Genomic DNA, 14,198 nt, shown 5'->3' with positions numbered 1-14,198 from the left:
AGCGATTACTGTCATTATCACGAGCAAGTTACAGCCAGCCACAGGTCACTACTCATGTGCAGGACCACTGGGGAGGGCTGCTGGGCACCTCGGGGGCTCCTGAGAGCATCAGCGTGGCGCTAAAGGAGGCTGAGCAGGCCAGGCTCCAGAGTGCTTAGGAGTTCTGACTCCATCTTGGGCTCTTTCATCTCTACTTTGATGATTTAGAGATACCTTCACTTTTCAGCCTAGGATGTCATGAAAAGGTCAAATTGCATTGGGCCTACTGGTTAAGAAAGTGAGGAAGCGTGTAGCACCATTTCTATCAATGTCTGTTTCAGATGTGAATACTCCAGTATTAAGGGTCATCCCAGCTCTGTCCAGAAAACCCTTGGGGTCAAGAGCAGTGCCTTCCCCCAAGGCCCCAGGGCCTGGAGGGAGGGGTCCCTACCTTCAGGTGCTCCATCTTTTCCTGTTGGCTCAGGAGGTCCCTGTCAGCTGCATCTGGGGGTGCAGGGGGCTGGTTGGGGGGATGCATGAAGTCCTGGGTGACCTTCTCAGAGAGTTTCTGGATGACCTCCTGCTTAGCCTGGTTCTTGTCCAGGAGCAGCTGCACGTGCTGCCGCAGCTCCTGTACCTCCTGCTCCCGCAGGCTCGCCGTCTGCACCAGGCTCTCCCGCTCCTGTTCCAGGGCCTCCACCCGCCTGCCCAGCTCCGCGATCTGCCGCACTTTGTGCCGCACCAGCTCCAGCCGGTCCTTGTCCTCGGCTGCTGCCAGGTACGCACTGGACACCCTCTTCTCCTGCTGGGCAGCCTCCAGCGCCTTGTGCAGGATCTTCACCAGCTCCTGCACGGGGAAAGGGAAGAGCCCGGTGAGCTCGGGGAAGGCCTATTACGTGCCAGAGGTGAGGCAGAGGCTGTCATCAGTTCTCCTAAGAGCCCTGAGAGGTGGCGGGCAACATCCCCTAGGGCATCACTGACCAGCACCCACATTCTCTTTTTCTACTCAGAAAAGTTTTAGTTGGACACATGGTTCCCCAGCAAAGGACTACATTTCCCAGCCAAGCTCATAGCTCTGTGTGGCCAAGTGACTACTGTGCCCAAATGGGATATGAGAAATGCTGTGGGCAGCTTCTGGGTCATGCCTTCCAAACCACTGCGCACGTGCTCCCCCGGCCCAGTTCCCTTTCCTCCTGGCTGGGAAACGGCAGGAACCGGAGCAGCCAGGCTGGGCTCACAAGCAGAAGTTGCATGTTGAGGACGGCACAGTCGCCCCACCAACTCGGAGCTGCACACTTCACTCGGGATTCTTCAGTGTCAGGGAGAAATAAACTTCCAATTTGTTTTAGGCCACAGTACTTTGAGGCTCCTGCCCATTCCCCAACTAATATGTCTGTTTCAGAAATGAACAAACTGAGGCCCAGCAGAGTGGAATTTAACTCCAAATCATCCAGACACTGAGCATCCTGTGCTCGGTCAGTAATGAAAGCAGGGGTGGCAGCGGCATGGCACGTGGGCATGGCTCTTCCTTCTTACCCCTGAGGCAGACATCACTCATCAACCTCAGTACTCTTTCCCGGTAAAGCCTAGCTGAGGCCTCAGAATCCTTCTGAACATGGCATTCAAGCAGTCACTACCAATCGAGCTGAGGTGGCATTAGAGAAAACAAACTGGCAATCCTCAAGCCTCGCCACACACCCAGGGCCCACGCCTCAGCCCATCCAACAATGCCTGCAAGGCAGGTGCCAAGAAGCGCCTGGGAGTTCAGAAGCAACGGCTTCGATTTATTCCTTGGCAGGGGCAGCCGATTCATGTGGAAATTCAAGGTGTGGCTCCCTGTGCCTTCAAGCTTCCAACCTCCCCAGCATTCAGGGACCTGTCCTGCTCCAAAGCAGGGATGTGAATTCATTCAGGACCAGGATCAGCATATCAAAAGCCAGACAGCCCAGCAGCCAGTCCCACGTGAACCTGAACCGCAGACCCGGCAGTTAGGGCCTTTAGCTCACACTGCTGTGCTCCAGGCCAGTCTCATCTGGAAAAGCGTGGTTTCCTGGGGACACATTAACTGTATGCATGCCAAAGTGTTTAAATAAATGATTGGCTGGATAGGCTGAGAACAATTCCATTTTGGAGAACTGCCCAAAATCATGACTTCATTTCGGAAGCTAATGATAAGACCAAATTAGCATACACCTTCCGAAACCTTGGTACTAGTGACTGTCCCTTCTCTGGTTCTCTCTCTTCTATCCATCCATCTAACCTTTATCACGCACTCACTCAGTGCCAGCCCCTGGGACCCAGAGAGGCGCCAGTCACAGTTCCCACACTCAAGGACCACGAAGGCTGGTGGGAGCAAAGGTGGACCACTGTCACGGAATGATTTACCGTGAGAGGGGGAAGCAAGGGTGTTTGTGGGGACTCAGGGCAGCAGGCGATGACTTCTGCCTGGGGCGGAGGCGGGGGAAGACCAGTACATTCCACAGAAAGGCGGAGCAGTTTAAACTGATCCTGAAGAATGAGGAGGGCCAGTGAGGTCAAGCAGCAGGTGGGAGACAAGGGCAGAAAGTGGGAGCTGAGGGTTGGGAGGGCTTTCCAGACGAGGCTGAGCCAACAGCTTGAGCAAAGCCTCAATGGAATGAAGGAACAGGTACGGAGCTGTGGGTCCTGGGTGTGGCAGGACGGTGGGGAGGGGCGGGTGGCTGCAAACCGAACTGGCACGTCAGGGATTTAGAAGTCAGCTTCCCAGGGCGGTACTGACCCAGATCAACATTCCTGTGGCTGCAGGATAACTGAGAAGCCTAGACCATTTTCTGAGTCAGCTGAGATTTGGAGATTACCTGGGGTAACTGCCTGGTGAAATAACCAGTACATGCCACTGCTCAGACTTGCCCTAGCCTCAGAATCAGGGGGGTATCTGTCTGCCAACTTTGGGAGAGTCAACTCTGAAGCCCATTTCACTACATCAGCTGTCTCTCCCTTCCCACATCTGGCTCTTCAAATACAAGACCAGCCCGGGAGGCTGTCCTCCCACCCCAGGACCCCTGCACCAGAATAAGACAGGAAGAAAGGAACCCGGGAGAGGGATGGAGCCAGAGCAGGAAGTGTAAAGTGAGGAGTGGGAATGGATCATGGATTCGGAAAACCTGGAGGCTGGATGGCCCTGGGAGACCACCTGGTTCAGTCAGCCCTCTCTCACGCAGGGAGACTGAAGCTCAGGAAAGGACAAGAGAGGACTAAAGGGACCTGGTGGATCCCCATGACTGGGAAAACTGCAGCTAGAACAGAAGGCTCCCAACTCCAATCCTAAGACCCTTCACTTCTTCATGATGTGCAGTTAACGGATTCTGCATCGAAATGCTTCTTTCAATTTCTTTAAAAATGGGAATAACCCATGTTCATAGCAGCATTATTCACAAGACCCAAGAGGTGGAAACAACCCAAGTGTCTGTCGATGGTGAATGGATAAACAAAATGTGGCATACAATGGAATATTACTCAGTCTTAAAAAGGAAGGAAATCCCATCACATGTTAAAACATGGATGAACATTGAGGACCTTATGCTAGGTGAATTAAGCCAGTCACAAAAATGCACATATACATCAAATAGAAATAATGAAAACGAAAAGAAAACTTGAATATCCCATTTTGAGGCTGCTTTCGTCCTTACAATGTGATGACGCCTCTCCAGGTCAGTCGTTATCAAGCAACACTATCATTTGCAACAGTTCAAGAGTATTCCTTGTATGGAGCACAAAGTTCCCTTCATCCCACCTCCTAGGATGGACATCTGGGTTGTTTCCAATTCCCAGTCATAAGCAATGCCTTAGGACCAAGTCTTGAAGTAGAAGAGCTGATCAAGTGACACTTTTAATACTTCTTAATTGAATCATTGTTTGGTCGATCTTAGATTTTGACAACTGTTAATAAGTTGTCATTTTAGTAAACATTTTAAAAGCCAATAAGTCATTTATCTTATTAAAGTGTGGATACCTTCATTGCTCACTAGAATCAAGGTGGGTGAATCCAACACTGCTTGTGGAAAGAGCACTGGACTGGGAGTGCCCTGGACATGACGGCCTCTGACCCCTAAGGGGCTCAGTGCCAGCTGGGAACAGGTGAAAGAGCACTGGCTTGGGAGTTACAGAGGCCTCGGTTCCCATTCCAGATCCACTAATGCGGGTGTTTCAGAAAACTGAACCTCAGTTTTCTCGTATGTAAAATGGAGATGATGGTCCTACTCCACCAAGAGTCACTGAAAGGGTAAGAGAGAAATTGTGACAAGTGTGCCTCCCCAAGCACAGGGGCCCTCTCACCCCCTCTCCCTCTAAGGCCCATACCCCTCCCCAGGGCCTGTACCCTGAAGTCTCCGGCTGGGGTTCTAGGAAAGGGAGAGGCGGCACCTTGCTCTGATCAAGTTTCCTCAGTGAATTATACACCTTCACCAAGTAATCCTGAGTGAGCTAACCTGGCCCCTGGCAGGGCCCGGGGGAGGGGTTCACCATTCCTGGCAGCCAACATCCCCACAAACAACAGCCCTCCATCTGTCGGAGCAGACAGCCTTCAGGTTGGATGCAACGCTGCCGACTCTGAAAGCCTGAGTCACCAGGCCAAGCTGCCATCTGGTGTCGTCTCCCAGAGTCCAAATCTCTTGGGGGGCCAGCGCTGCAGGGGACTGGGATGGATAATGGCTTAATGGGTATTGGAATCACAGGGAGTGCATTCATTTTTTCTGAGGAGCAGTCATGGTGCTTGTGTCCGATACTGGGCTACACTGCGAGAGCATGGAGGAGACGGCTGGGCTGTGAGGGGTCCTGGACCTGGGGAAGGAGACCAGTGCCTACGTCCTGGCTCTTCCAGCTGCGTGACCTTGGACTAGTCAGCCACCTTCTCTGAGCCCCTTGAACGCGGTGCAGTGAAGAGGGCAGAAGCTCTGGAGGCAGGCAGACCAGAGCCTGAACCCTGACTCAGTGCCCAGGAGGTCATGGGCACGCAGAACCTCTCAGAACTCCAGTCTGTCAGGAAAAGGAGAGGATAACTGATGTAAAGAGGAGAGACAGTGTGTGGAAGGCACCAGCCAGCACAGTACTGGGGCCACACTTCATACCAGCAGTTACTTGTGTTCAATCCAGTGGGTGAGGTCCCCAAGGGCAGGGATTTGGCCCAGTGTACCTCAGTGCCCTCCATAGCATCCAACAGAGTTTGAGATACAAATCCTTAAAAATCACTAAAGCTATTGGCGGTGTCTGCCTGGCTGGCTGAGCCAGGATGAGACCCCCAGTTCCCATGTCCTCTTGCAGCCTGAGGCACCTTCCCACTGAAGAGACACAGGAGGGCATCGTGTAGACATGGGCCCAGGAAGTCCAGGGGACTGTTTCCCCAGCTGAGGTATTACACTTAAAAGGTCTCAGATGGAGAGCTGCTCTCTGACCAGCATTTCTGAGTGCCTAGGGTACCAATGGGCACCCCAAGATTGTGCCAGACTCCTCTGTGTTACCTCTAGGTCAAGAGTCAGTCTCTTTCTCTCCTCCTCACTGGTTTTGGTATTTGGGTTGAACATGAAACCCCACAGTTGGTCTGGCTGGGGTCCCCCTTCTAAATGTGGAATAAAGGTAAGGATGGCCTCCTCCCATCACTGCTATACCCACAAGCACATCTCCCAGAGCCCCTCGGGGAGGGAGGGCGGTGCTTTTACCCCTCGTAAGGCGGGAAGGAATCAACAAGGAGAGCAGGGAATGCCACAGTCACAGCCAAAATAATCAAAGCCTGCATGTTTGGGGCAGCTGCTGGGTGCCAGGCACCCAGCTTTATGAATCTGGACACAGGCCTCTTCAGAAAACATGATTATAAGTCCATATAAAGAGGAGGAGGGAATTCCCTGGAGGTCCAGTGGTTAGAACGCTGCGCTTCTACTGCAGGGGGCGTGGGTTGGATCCCTGGTCAGGGAACTAAGATCCTGTGTGCCGGGGCGGTGCGGCCATCTGGGAGATGGGTCAGAGAGCACACTATCCACTCATTTCGTGAGTCAAAAGCTAAACCCCAAGACTTGATCTCCTCCCCACTATCTGCCCCAGGACAGGGTTGAGGTCTGCTGGAAAGTGAAATAGTAAAAAAGTCCAGATTCTTTAATGTTGGAACAACTTCCTCCTGACATTTTCACTATGACTGTAGGGGAGTTGTCAACATCCTGGGCAGCCTGTACTAATCTCCAAGAGCGGAATGAAATCTAGGTCTCCCGGGGCCTCTCCACTTCATTTGACAATTCCTAATGCCTTAGAAGGAAAGGCCGAGTCATGGGAGGCTGCCCACATTTCCTAGAAAGTAGGGGAAGAAGCACGGAAACGACAAGTGGTGTTTACATTCTACATGGCTCTTCCTTTCCAGGTCCGGTTTGGGACTGAAGCTGTACTGATACAGGGATCAGGAAGCTGCTACAGCTCAGCTTAATGCCCTCAGCTCTCAGGAGCAGCCAGCAGCCTCATGACAGGAACGCAAAGGTGACGGAGGAAAAGAGTGATGGCTGGGCTGCTAAGTGGCATCAGAGGAGACTTCACATGCTGTAAGGATACATTTGGGTGCTATAAGCCTGCAAGGGCAGGGCTGTGTCTTGTCTCACTGTTTGTTCCCCAGCACCTAGAACACTGCATGCCTGTAACAGGCCCTCAATAAAAGCTTTGTGAATAAACAAATGAATTGAGAACACATGAATGATTGAGCGTCCTCCTTTGAGGACTCTAATCACCAGCTGCTTTATTAAATGTAAACCCTGAGCTGCCAGGAATGAAGCCTCTGCTGGTTCCTGTAATAACTGTTTAGGGGCAAGAAAGGCAGAGAAGGGGCAAAACTAGGTAGGGAGAGCATTTTTCTGGACTGTGTCCTCTAAAAACAGAGCAGAAAGGAAAAGAAATGTACAAAGGGGAGAATATTTAGAAGTATACCCCTTACCTCCCCAGGAGCAAGACCAGAAATAAAGCAGACAGAGATGTAGAGTAGCCAAAGCTCAAGCAAGAGAGCTGAGGCCTTCCTCTCAGAGGAAAAGGAGCCTGGGCCCTCAGTGGGTACCATCACTAGAGTACCACAGGCACCACGCTCAGGAGTTTTGGTAACAACTGTGCTGGCTTAGTCACTTTTATTGTGCTAAAGAGAGCCTACTGGGCTTCCCTGGTGGCGCAGTGGTTGAGAGTCCGCCTGCCGATGCAGGGGACACGGGTTCGTGCCCCGGTCCGGGAAGATCCCACATGCTGCGGAGCTGCTGGGCCCATAAGCCATGGCTGCTGAGCCTGAGCGTCCAGAGCCTGTGCTCCACAACGGGAGAGGCCACAACAGTGAGAGGCCTGTGTACCGCAAAACAAACAAACAAAAAAAAGAGAGCCTACTGCCCATGCTGCATCCCCCATTGCCTCCCCGCCATGTGACCCTTACTACTTCATGAGGTCACCCCTGGATGTGAACTTGATTTACTCTCTGAGTTGTGGGATTTTTGAGTGATTTTAATGTCTGTGTATATATGTGATCTGTTACCTACAATGACCATGTAGCTCTTTCTTTCTTAACTGCTATAATTAACTTCTCTCTCTATGAAGCCTAAATCTTCCTCCCTGTCACTGTCCTCTGCTGGGCCTGGCTCAGCCTGGTTTCTCTGTCCTATACCCAGTTACCAGCTGCCAGGTCAAAGATCCCCCAGTTCCTTCGGTGGCCCCTCCGAGGACCCTGCATGCAGATTACCCTCCTCCAAACACTGTGTCTTCGGGTGTGGGGTCAGATCATGCACAGTCTCCCAGGAGAGATCCGAGAGACCTGCCCTTGGTGGCCTTCTGTCACCTAGCCCAAGTGACAGTATGTCCCTGACTGATCAACAGCACAGCATTTCCAGCCACCTGCAGTTTGGCAGTTAAGGACCACAGGCTGGCTAACGCGTCACATCTAGCTTGTCCAGGGGCTCCAGGCCCAGAGGGGTCCACTGGAGCCTGGGGCCTCTCTGGGGCCAGAGCTCACCTTCTGAGCCTTTAGCTCCTTGGTGAGCATCAGAACCTGCTGCTCCAAGGCCAGCACTTTCTCCTGGGAGGTTCGGTTCCGTGTGAGTCCTTCGGTGAAGAGCGGGAAGGTGTTGCTCTGGCGCTTGGCTTTCTGAATGAGATTGGCGGTCAGAGAGGACTTGGGTGTAGGCTTTGGAGAATCCGCTGGATCTTTTCCTGCTCAAGAGGAGGAACACAGAGGTTGTGATCAGTGGCTTCAGCAGTTCTCAAACTTGGGCTTGCTGCAGAAGCACCTGGAAGGCTTGGTAAAATGCAGATTGGGGGGACTTCCCTGGTGGCGCAGTGGATAAGAATCTGCCTGCTAATGCAGGGGACACGGGTTCGAGCCCTGGTCCAGGAAGATCCCACACGCCACGGAGCAACTAAGCCCGTGCGCCACAACTACTGAGTCTGCGTGCCACAACTACCAAAGCCCACACACCTAGAGCCCATGCTCCGCAACAAGAGAAGCCACCGCAATGAGAAGCCCTCACACCGCAATGAAGAGTAGCCCCTGTTCGCCGCAATTAGAGAAAGCCCGCGCGCAGCAATGAAGACCCAATGCAGCCAAAAATAAAATAAATATATAAATACATAAATTTATTTTAAAAAATATTTTTAAAAAGTGCAGTTTGGGGACCCTACTCCCAGAGCTTTCCATTCCATAGGCCTGGGGCGCAGCTTGAGAATTTGTATTTTTAAATGTTCCTAGGTGATGCTGATACAGCTTGTGCAGGGATCATACTCTGAGAACCACTGGACTATATAAACACTGTTTACACTGTGCTGGGTCATCCAGCCCATCCTCTACCCTCTGTTCCCTATTCTCTCTGTTCCCTACCCTCCAATCTCAACCTGCATGGGTTACCTCCTACTGCCCCGCTAGTGTTTGCCAGGTGGCCATCTCCTCAGGCACGGGCCCAGGCAGGATGTATTTTTTCTTATTTCAGGATCTGACCTCCAGGCTCTGGGCGATTTTCAAGGCACACAGATCTGTCCATTGATAGGAGCACAAAATATCTGTACTCTGCATACTTGCCCCAGTGAGTAATGTAAACTCTCATTTGATTCTAATTACAAGCTAAATTAGGAGACATATCTCCCACAGCTGAATGTCTCAAGGCTGTATCCTTTTATTTCCAGCAGAGCCTGGGTCAGCAACCAATAGCCCACAGACCAAATCGGGAGGCCTGCTTTTGTAAATAAAGTTTTATTGGAATACAGCCATGCCCATCTATTTGTGCATTGTCTGTACTGCTTTCACTCCATAAAGGCAGAGTTGAGTACTTGCAACAGAGACTGTATGGCCCACAATGCCTCAAATATTTACTATCTGGCCCTTTACAGAAAATGTTTGTTGACTGGTGCTAAATTTTCTTTCTTTTTTTTTTAAAAATAAATTTATTTATTTATTTATTTTTGGCTGCGTTGGGTCTTCGTTGCTGTGCATGGGCTTCCTCTAGTTGAGGCGAGTGGTGGCTACTCTTCGTTGTGGTGCACGGACTTCTCATTGCGGTGGCTTCTCTTATTGCGGAGCACAGGCTCTAGGCACACAGGCTTCAGTAGTTGTGGCATGCGGGTTCAGCAGTTGTGGCTCGCGGGCTCTAGAGCACAGGCTCAGTAGTTGTGGCGCATGGGCTTAGTTGCTCCACGGCATGTGGGATCTTCCCGGACCAGGGCTCGAACCCATGTCCCCTGTATTGGTAGGTGGATTCTTAACCACTGCGCCACCAGGGAAGTCCCTAAATTTTATTCTTAAATCCAATATTAGAGAATCACTCACCCAGACCGCCTTGTCCTGCCCTACCCTCAGCCTGTGCTTTAGGGCTCTGCCATCAGCCTGCATCAAGGGACATGTAATGGCCTGATTATATGGTCAAGAGACTGAGAATTTTGATCACAGGGCACATACACATTATGTCCGTTATGAGGCCCCAACATAAATTCTTCTTAGCTCTCAGGGCCAGCTTTGCTTCTTTTAAGATATGTGTTTATAGTCTTATGGACACCGGAAGTAACCTAACCACTTGCATTTCCCTCTTTGCCTTGGCTGCTGAGAAGCTCAGAGCCACATTTGCTGCCCACCTTTGGTACACCGCAGGATTTTTTCTTGAGCCTATCTAAATTTTCTAACTCAAATTACTCATTTATCTTCCCCCTGATATACACTGTAGTAAGTCATACCCAGTTCTTTTGGGACTATGATATTAAAAATAAGGATGAGATCCCAGGGGAGGGGACAGGCAGGGCTTGCAGGACAAGCTGAATGACTTAGCAACTTTCTTCTGGGGACCAGGCCAAGAGCCAACCAAATAGTATTGAGCAGACAAAAAACTACTCTAGTAGGTGACAGGAACCAGAAACTCCTTGGCCTTGTTGAGTACAAGAACAGAACGGTCTTGTTCCAGGCTTAAAAGAAATCTGGTCGAGCCAGGTACAAAGCAGCCTGCAGAGCTCAGAGGAATGCAATGCTTCTTTTTCTTTCCTGCCACAGGATCTAAGAGGGCAGGGAGGCTCCCTGGAGCCCTGCAGGCTACTGTACACCAACCCTGAGGGCAGGCAGGGTAGGATCACTGTGCCCATCTTATAGTTGGGAAAAACGGAGGCCTAAGACAGTGGTTTTCAATCAGCACCCTAGGATTTCATGGGATCGCCTCAAGGGCTGGCTGGGAAGGGAAGAGGGTGGGGTGGGAGGGGCTGAGGGGGAGCCTGGACTCCCAACCCTGCCTCAACTCTGCTTTTATTTGCTTTGTGTATCAGATTTTGTTTATGGGGACAAGGTTTCATGGCAATAAAGAGGTTGTTTGCAAAGTCACTGACTCAGAAAAGAGGCTTCAGGCAGGAATATGGGGCCAGACTGTTTGGTCTGAATCCTATTCTGTTACTCACTGTGCAGCTGTGAGTGAGTCACTCCTCACATCCGTTCCCAGTTCCCTCAGTTATTAAATGAGGAGAACAGTATTTACCGCTCAGGTTGTTGTAAAGACTAAACAGGTTAATGCACGTAAAGCGCTTCGTGCATGTGGATGAAACTTGAAAAGATTCTGCTGAGTAAAAGACACCAATCACAGAAGACTACATATTGTAGATTCCATTTATATGCAATGTCCAGAACAGGCAAATCTATAGAGGCAGAAAGTAGATTAGTGGTTGCCTAGAGGTGGAGACTGGGACTGATGGCTGAGGGGTATGGGGTTTCTTCTGGGGGTAATACAAATGTTTTAAATTTGATTATGGTGATGGTTGCACAACTCTGTGAAGATACTGAAAGCCACTGAATTGTATGTTTCAAAGGAGTGAATTGTATGGTATGTGAATTATATCAGAATGAAACTGTTACCAAAAAAAAAAAAAAAAAAAAAGGCTTAGAGTAGCCCTGGCACAAAGTACCTGCTACATGTAAGTGCTAGTTCTATTATTATTATTGATTAGATACAGTACTGATCTTCTCTTGGGCTATTCATCATGATCTGTGGGGCCTCATCAGGCACTGCTCCAAAGCGGTGCTTTTTCTACAGTAATTTCTACACAGCCCAGGGGTCCTCTCTACCATAAGACCCCTCAGTGCTGCCTTAGCCAGTTTTCTCCCAACTGTTTCTACATAGTTAAAACATGTTTTAAGGGCATTTATGCTAATTTCAAAGATGTCAAACACCCCTGATGGGTCCTAATATTTTGTAAAAGAAATAAAGTGCCATGTCACAGAGGGGATGAATACCTTGAGGTCATTTGTTCTGCTTCTTCAGGTAGATCTGATTTTAATCATCCCAGAAAAGCATTTTTATATCCTTTCCTTATAAATTTTTTTTAAAAAAGGAAGAAAGAAAAAGCAACAGGTATTTTCCCTTATTACTTCAAGAATCATTGCTTGGTGTTTCAGTTTGGGAAGATGAAAAGCGTTCTGGAAATGGATGGTAGTGATGGTTACACAAGAACGTGAATGTACCTAATGTCACTGAATTATACACTTAAAATTGGTTAAAGTGGTAAATTTTGTTATGTATTTTTACCACAAGTTAAAAAAAAAAAAGGAAAGAAAGAAAGAAAGGAGGGAGGGAGGAAGGAAAGAAAGAAAGAGAGAAAGAGAGAAAGAAAGAAAGAATGAATCATTACTACCAGACCCATGGAAGCCCAGGAGGAGTGACCTGGAGAGTTGAATCTTTGACACACAAAAGCACGGATGTTTGTTTACGGGGAGGAGAGAGGGCACCCACTTAGTCTCTGAAGGCAGCTCAGACCCAGGCAGAGGCTCACCTGGGGCGCTGAGGTCAGGAGGCGAGGGCTGCTCCTCCCTCTGAGGCTCCTCGCTCAGTGAAGAATCTTCTCCTGAGGGTCTGTGGCCTGTTCCTTGGGTCTGCTTGTTGCCCCGGATGTTGTACATTGTGTTTCTGAAAGGAAAATAGAGGATCATGGGGCTGACAGCCCTGCTATCTTGCCCACTACCCTTCCTGCTGCCACTGCTGGCGCTCAGGCTGCATCTCCACCCCAGTCATGACTTGATCAGTCTGCCTGACTGCAGGCACCCGGCAGGAGGCAACCCATCTGAGCCTCTCCCATCACCCTTACCCTTCTCCTTTCCATTTTTCATCATGCAGATCACCTTTGCTACGCAGTATTCCTTGTAAACAATACAAGCTTGACTCCTCTGCCTCCAACCCCACTGCTAGAATATAAGCTCCATGAGGGCAGGGGCATTTGTCTGCTTTATTCACTGAAATGGATTTGCCAAACTAACTTTCCCGAAACCTTTACCTGGTCTTATAACCACCTGGCTTAAAAATCACCAGTGGCTCCCTACTTCTGCTGAGAAAAGTTCCAAACACCTCCTGGCCTCTTGCTCCCCTTGCTTTCTTTCCCTGCTCAGACCTGTTCTCTCTGTAGCCTTCACTGATCACCTCACAGCCTCCAAGGAGCTTACTGCACTTCATGCATGGGTCACTCTTTGACCAAGTACTTGTCTAGACTGAGTAGTGGTGTCTTTTCTTCAAGAACTGAGCACTAACCTACCTGCATGCCTACTGGCACCTGGCACTGGGTCACATGTGCCCAGCGTACAGACTCAATAGATGTTTGTTTTGCAGGAAGGAACTAGGTAGCACCAAAGGCTGGCCTGGCACCACAGGCCACAGAGAAGTTCATGAGTTGGATGAAAAGGCAGTTCAATTGAGTTGGTTTTCCCTTTGCAAAGGTATAAAAGTCGACATATTCCAAAACTAATAACAAGGAAGAAAAAATGACTAAAGAGTTCACTAGGTCAGTGTTTTTCAAACTGCAGGATGTGAGCCATTGGTAGACTGTAAAATCAGTTTAGTATCACGACCAGCACTTAAAAAAAATGGAATAGAAAATATCAGAATGCGCCCCACTTAGAAAGGATTAAAATTTTGTGAATTACATATATGTGTATTGAGCCATATAATAAGATGTATTTCTTACTGGTCAACAGTTTGAAAAACACTGCAGGAGGAGGTCAATTATCTAAAGGGCAGCAATAGCGTGGCCAGAAAACAAAAGGCTGAAAAAGTCTGTAGACTTGTGATGGAGTCCTGGCTTTGCACTATCATCCCTCCATGCGATGTATACGTCTAGCAATATGGTGGACAAAATATCTGAAAAACCCTTGTTCCACAAACATCTACCTAGATGCTAGATAAATGCAAAACATATTTCAAAAGTATTTAGCTGAATTCTCAGAAAAGGAAGGGAAAATCCCTAGGGACTAAACACAAAAAAGGAGTTGAAACTCAAGTGGGAAGTAAAGAGGAAGATGCATATATAGATTAAATTACTTTTCAACAAATATTTACCCCTTCCCCTCCACCTCCACAGGAGCAGAGTACATCCCCCTCCTCCTTTTGATTTTGGGCACAGCCATGTGATTTGCTTTGGCCAAAGGGATGTTGGCAGATATAATGTAAATATAGGCTTAAAATGTGCTTGCATGTAGGGCTTGCCCTCTTGAGGAACATGCCTCATAGCTGCTGGTCCATGGAACGTGAGAAATATGTGGAGGAAACCTAGATCTTCCCAACGGCTTGGAGCCAAGACCAGGTGAACCTAGCCTGTATCACGTGAACCCAGATGTGCAGGAAATGAATGTTTATTATTATATGACACTGAATTTTGAAGTGTTTGTTTGCAGCATTATTATTGTGAAAGTTGGCGAGGACATGAGTTTGTCCAGGTATCAACTGCTTTATTTAAAT

At 49.2% G+C, this 14,198-nt stretch overlaps 1 protein-coding gene across 3 annotated transcripts in view; it reads right to left on the bottom strand.

Moving 5' to 3' along the window:
* TBC1D2 (TBC1 domain family member 2) overlaps nucleotides 1–14,198 on the bottom strand; it is a gene marked incomplete at its 5' end in the record, with an annotated part of 42,161 nt that overhangs the window by 17,585 nt on the left and 10,378 nt on the right. For all 3 annotated transcript variants that reach the window (XM_082841952.1, XM_082841954.1, XM_082841953.1), the window contains 3 exons: nucleotides 431–826; nucleotides 7,973–8,169; nucleotides 12,247–12,380. In XM_082841952.1, the coding sequence (XP_082698078.1) occupies nucleotides 431–826; nucleotides 7,973–8,169; nucleotides 12,247–12,380 (727 nt within the window). The remainder of the gene's footprint in view (nucleotides 1–430; nucleotides 827–7,972; nucleotides 8,170–12,246; nucleotides 12,381–14,198) is intronic.

The sequence above is a fragment of the Leucopleurus acutus genome, assembly GCF_964270905.1.
Source record: "Leucopleurus acutus genome assembly, chromosome: 7".
Lineage (NCBI taxonomy): Eukaryota > Metazoa > Chordata > Mammalia > Artiodactyla > Delphinidae > Leucopleurus > Leucopleurus acutus.
Note: the sequence above shows the minus strand (reverse complement) of the source record. Positions and strands in the feature narration are given on the sequence as shown.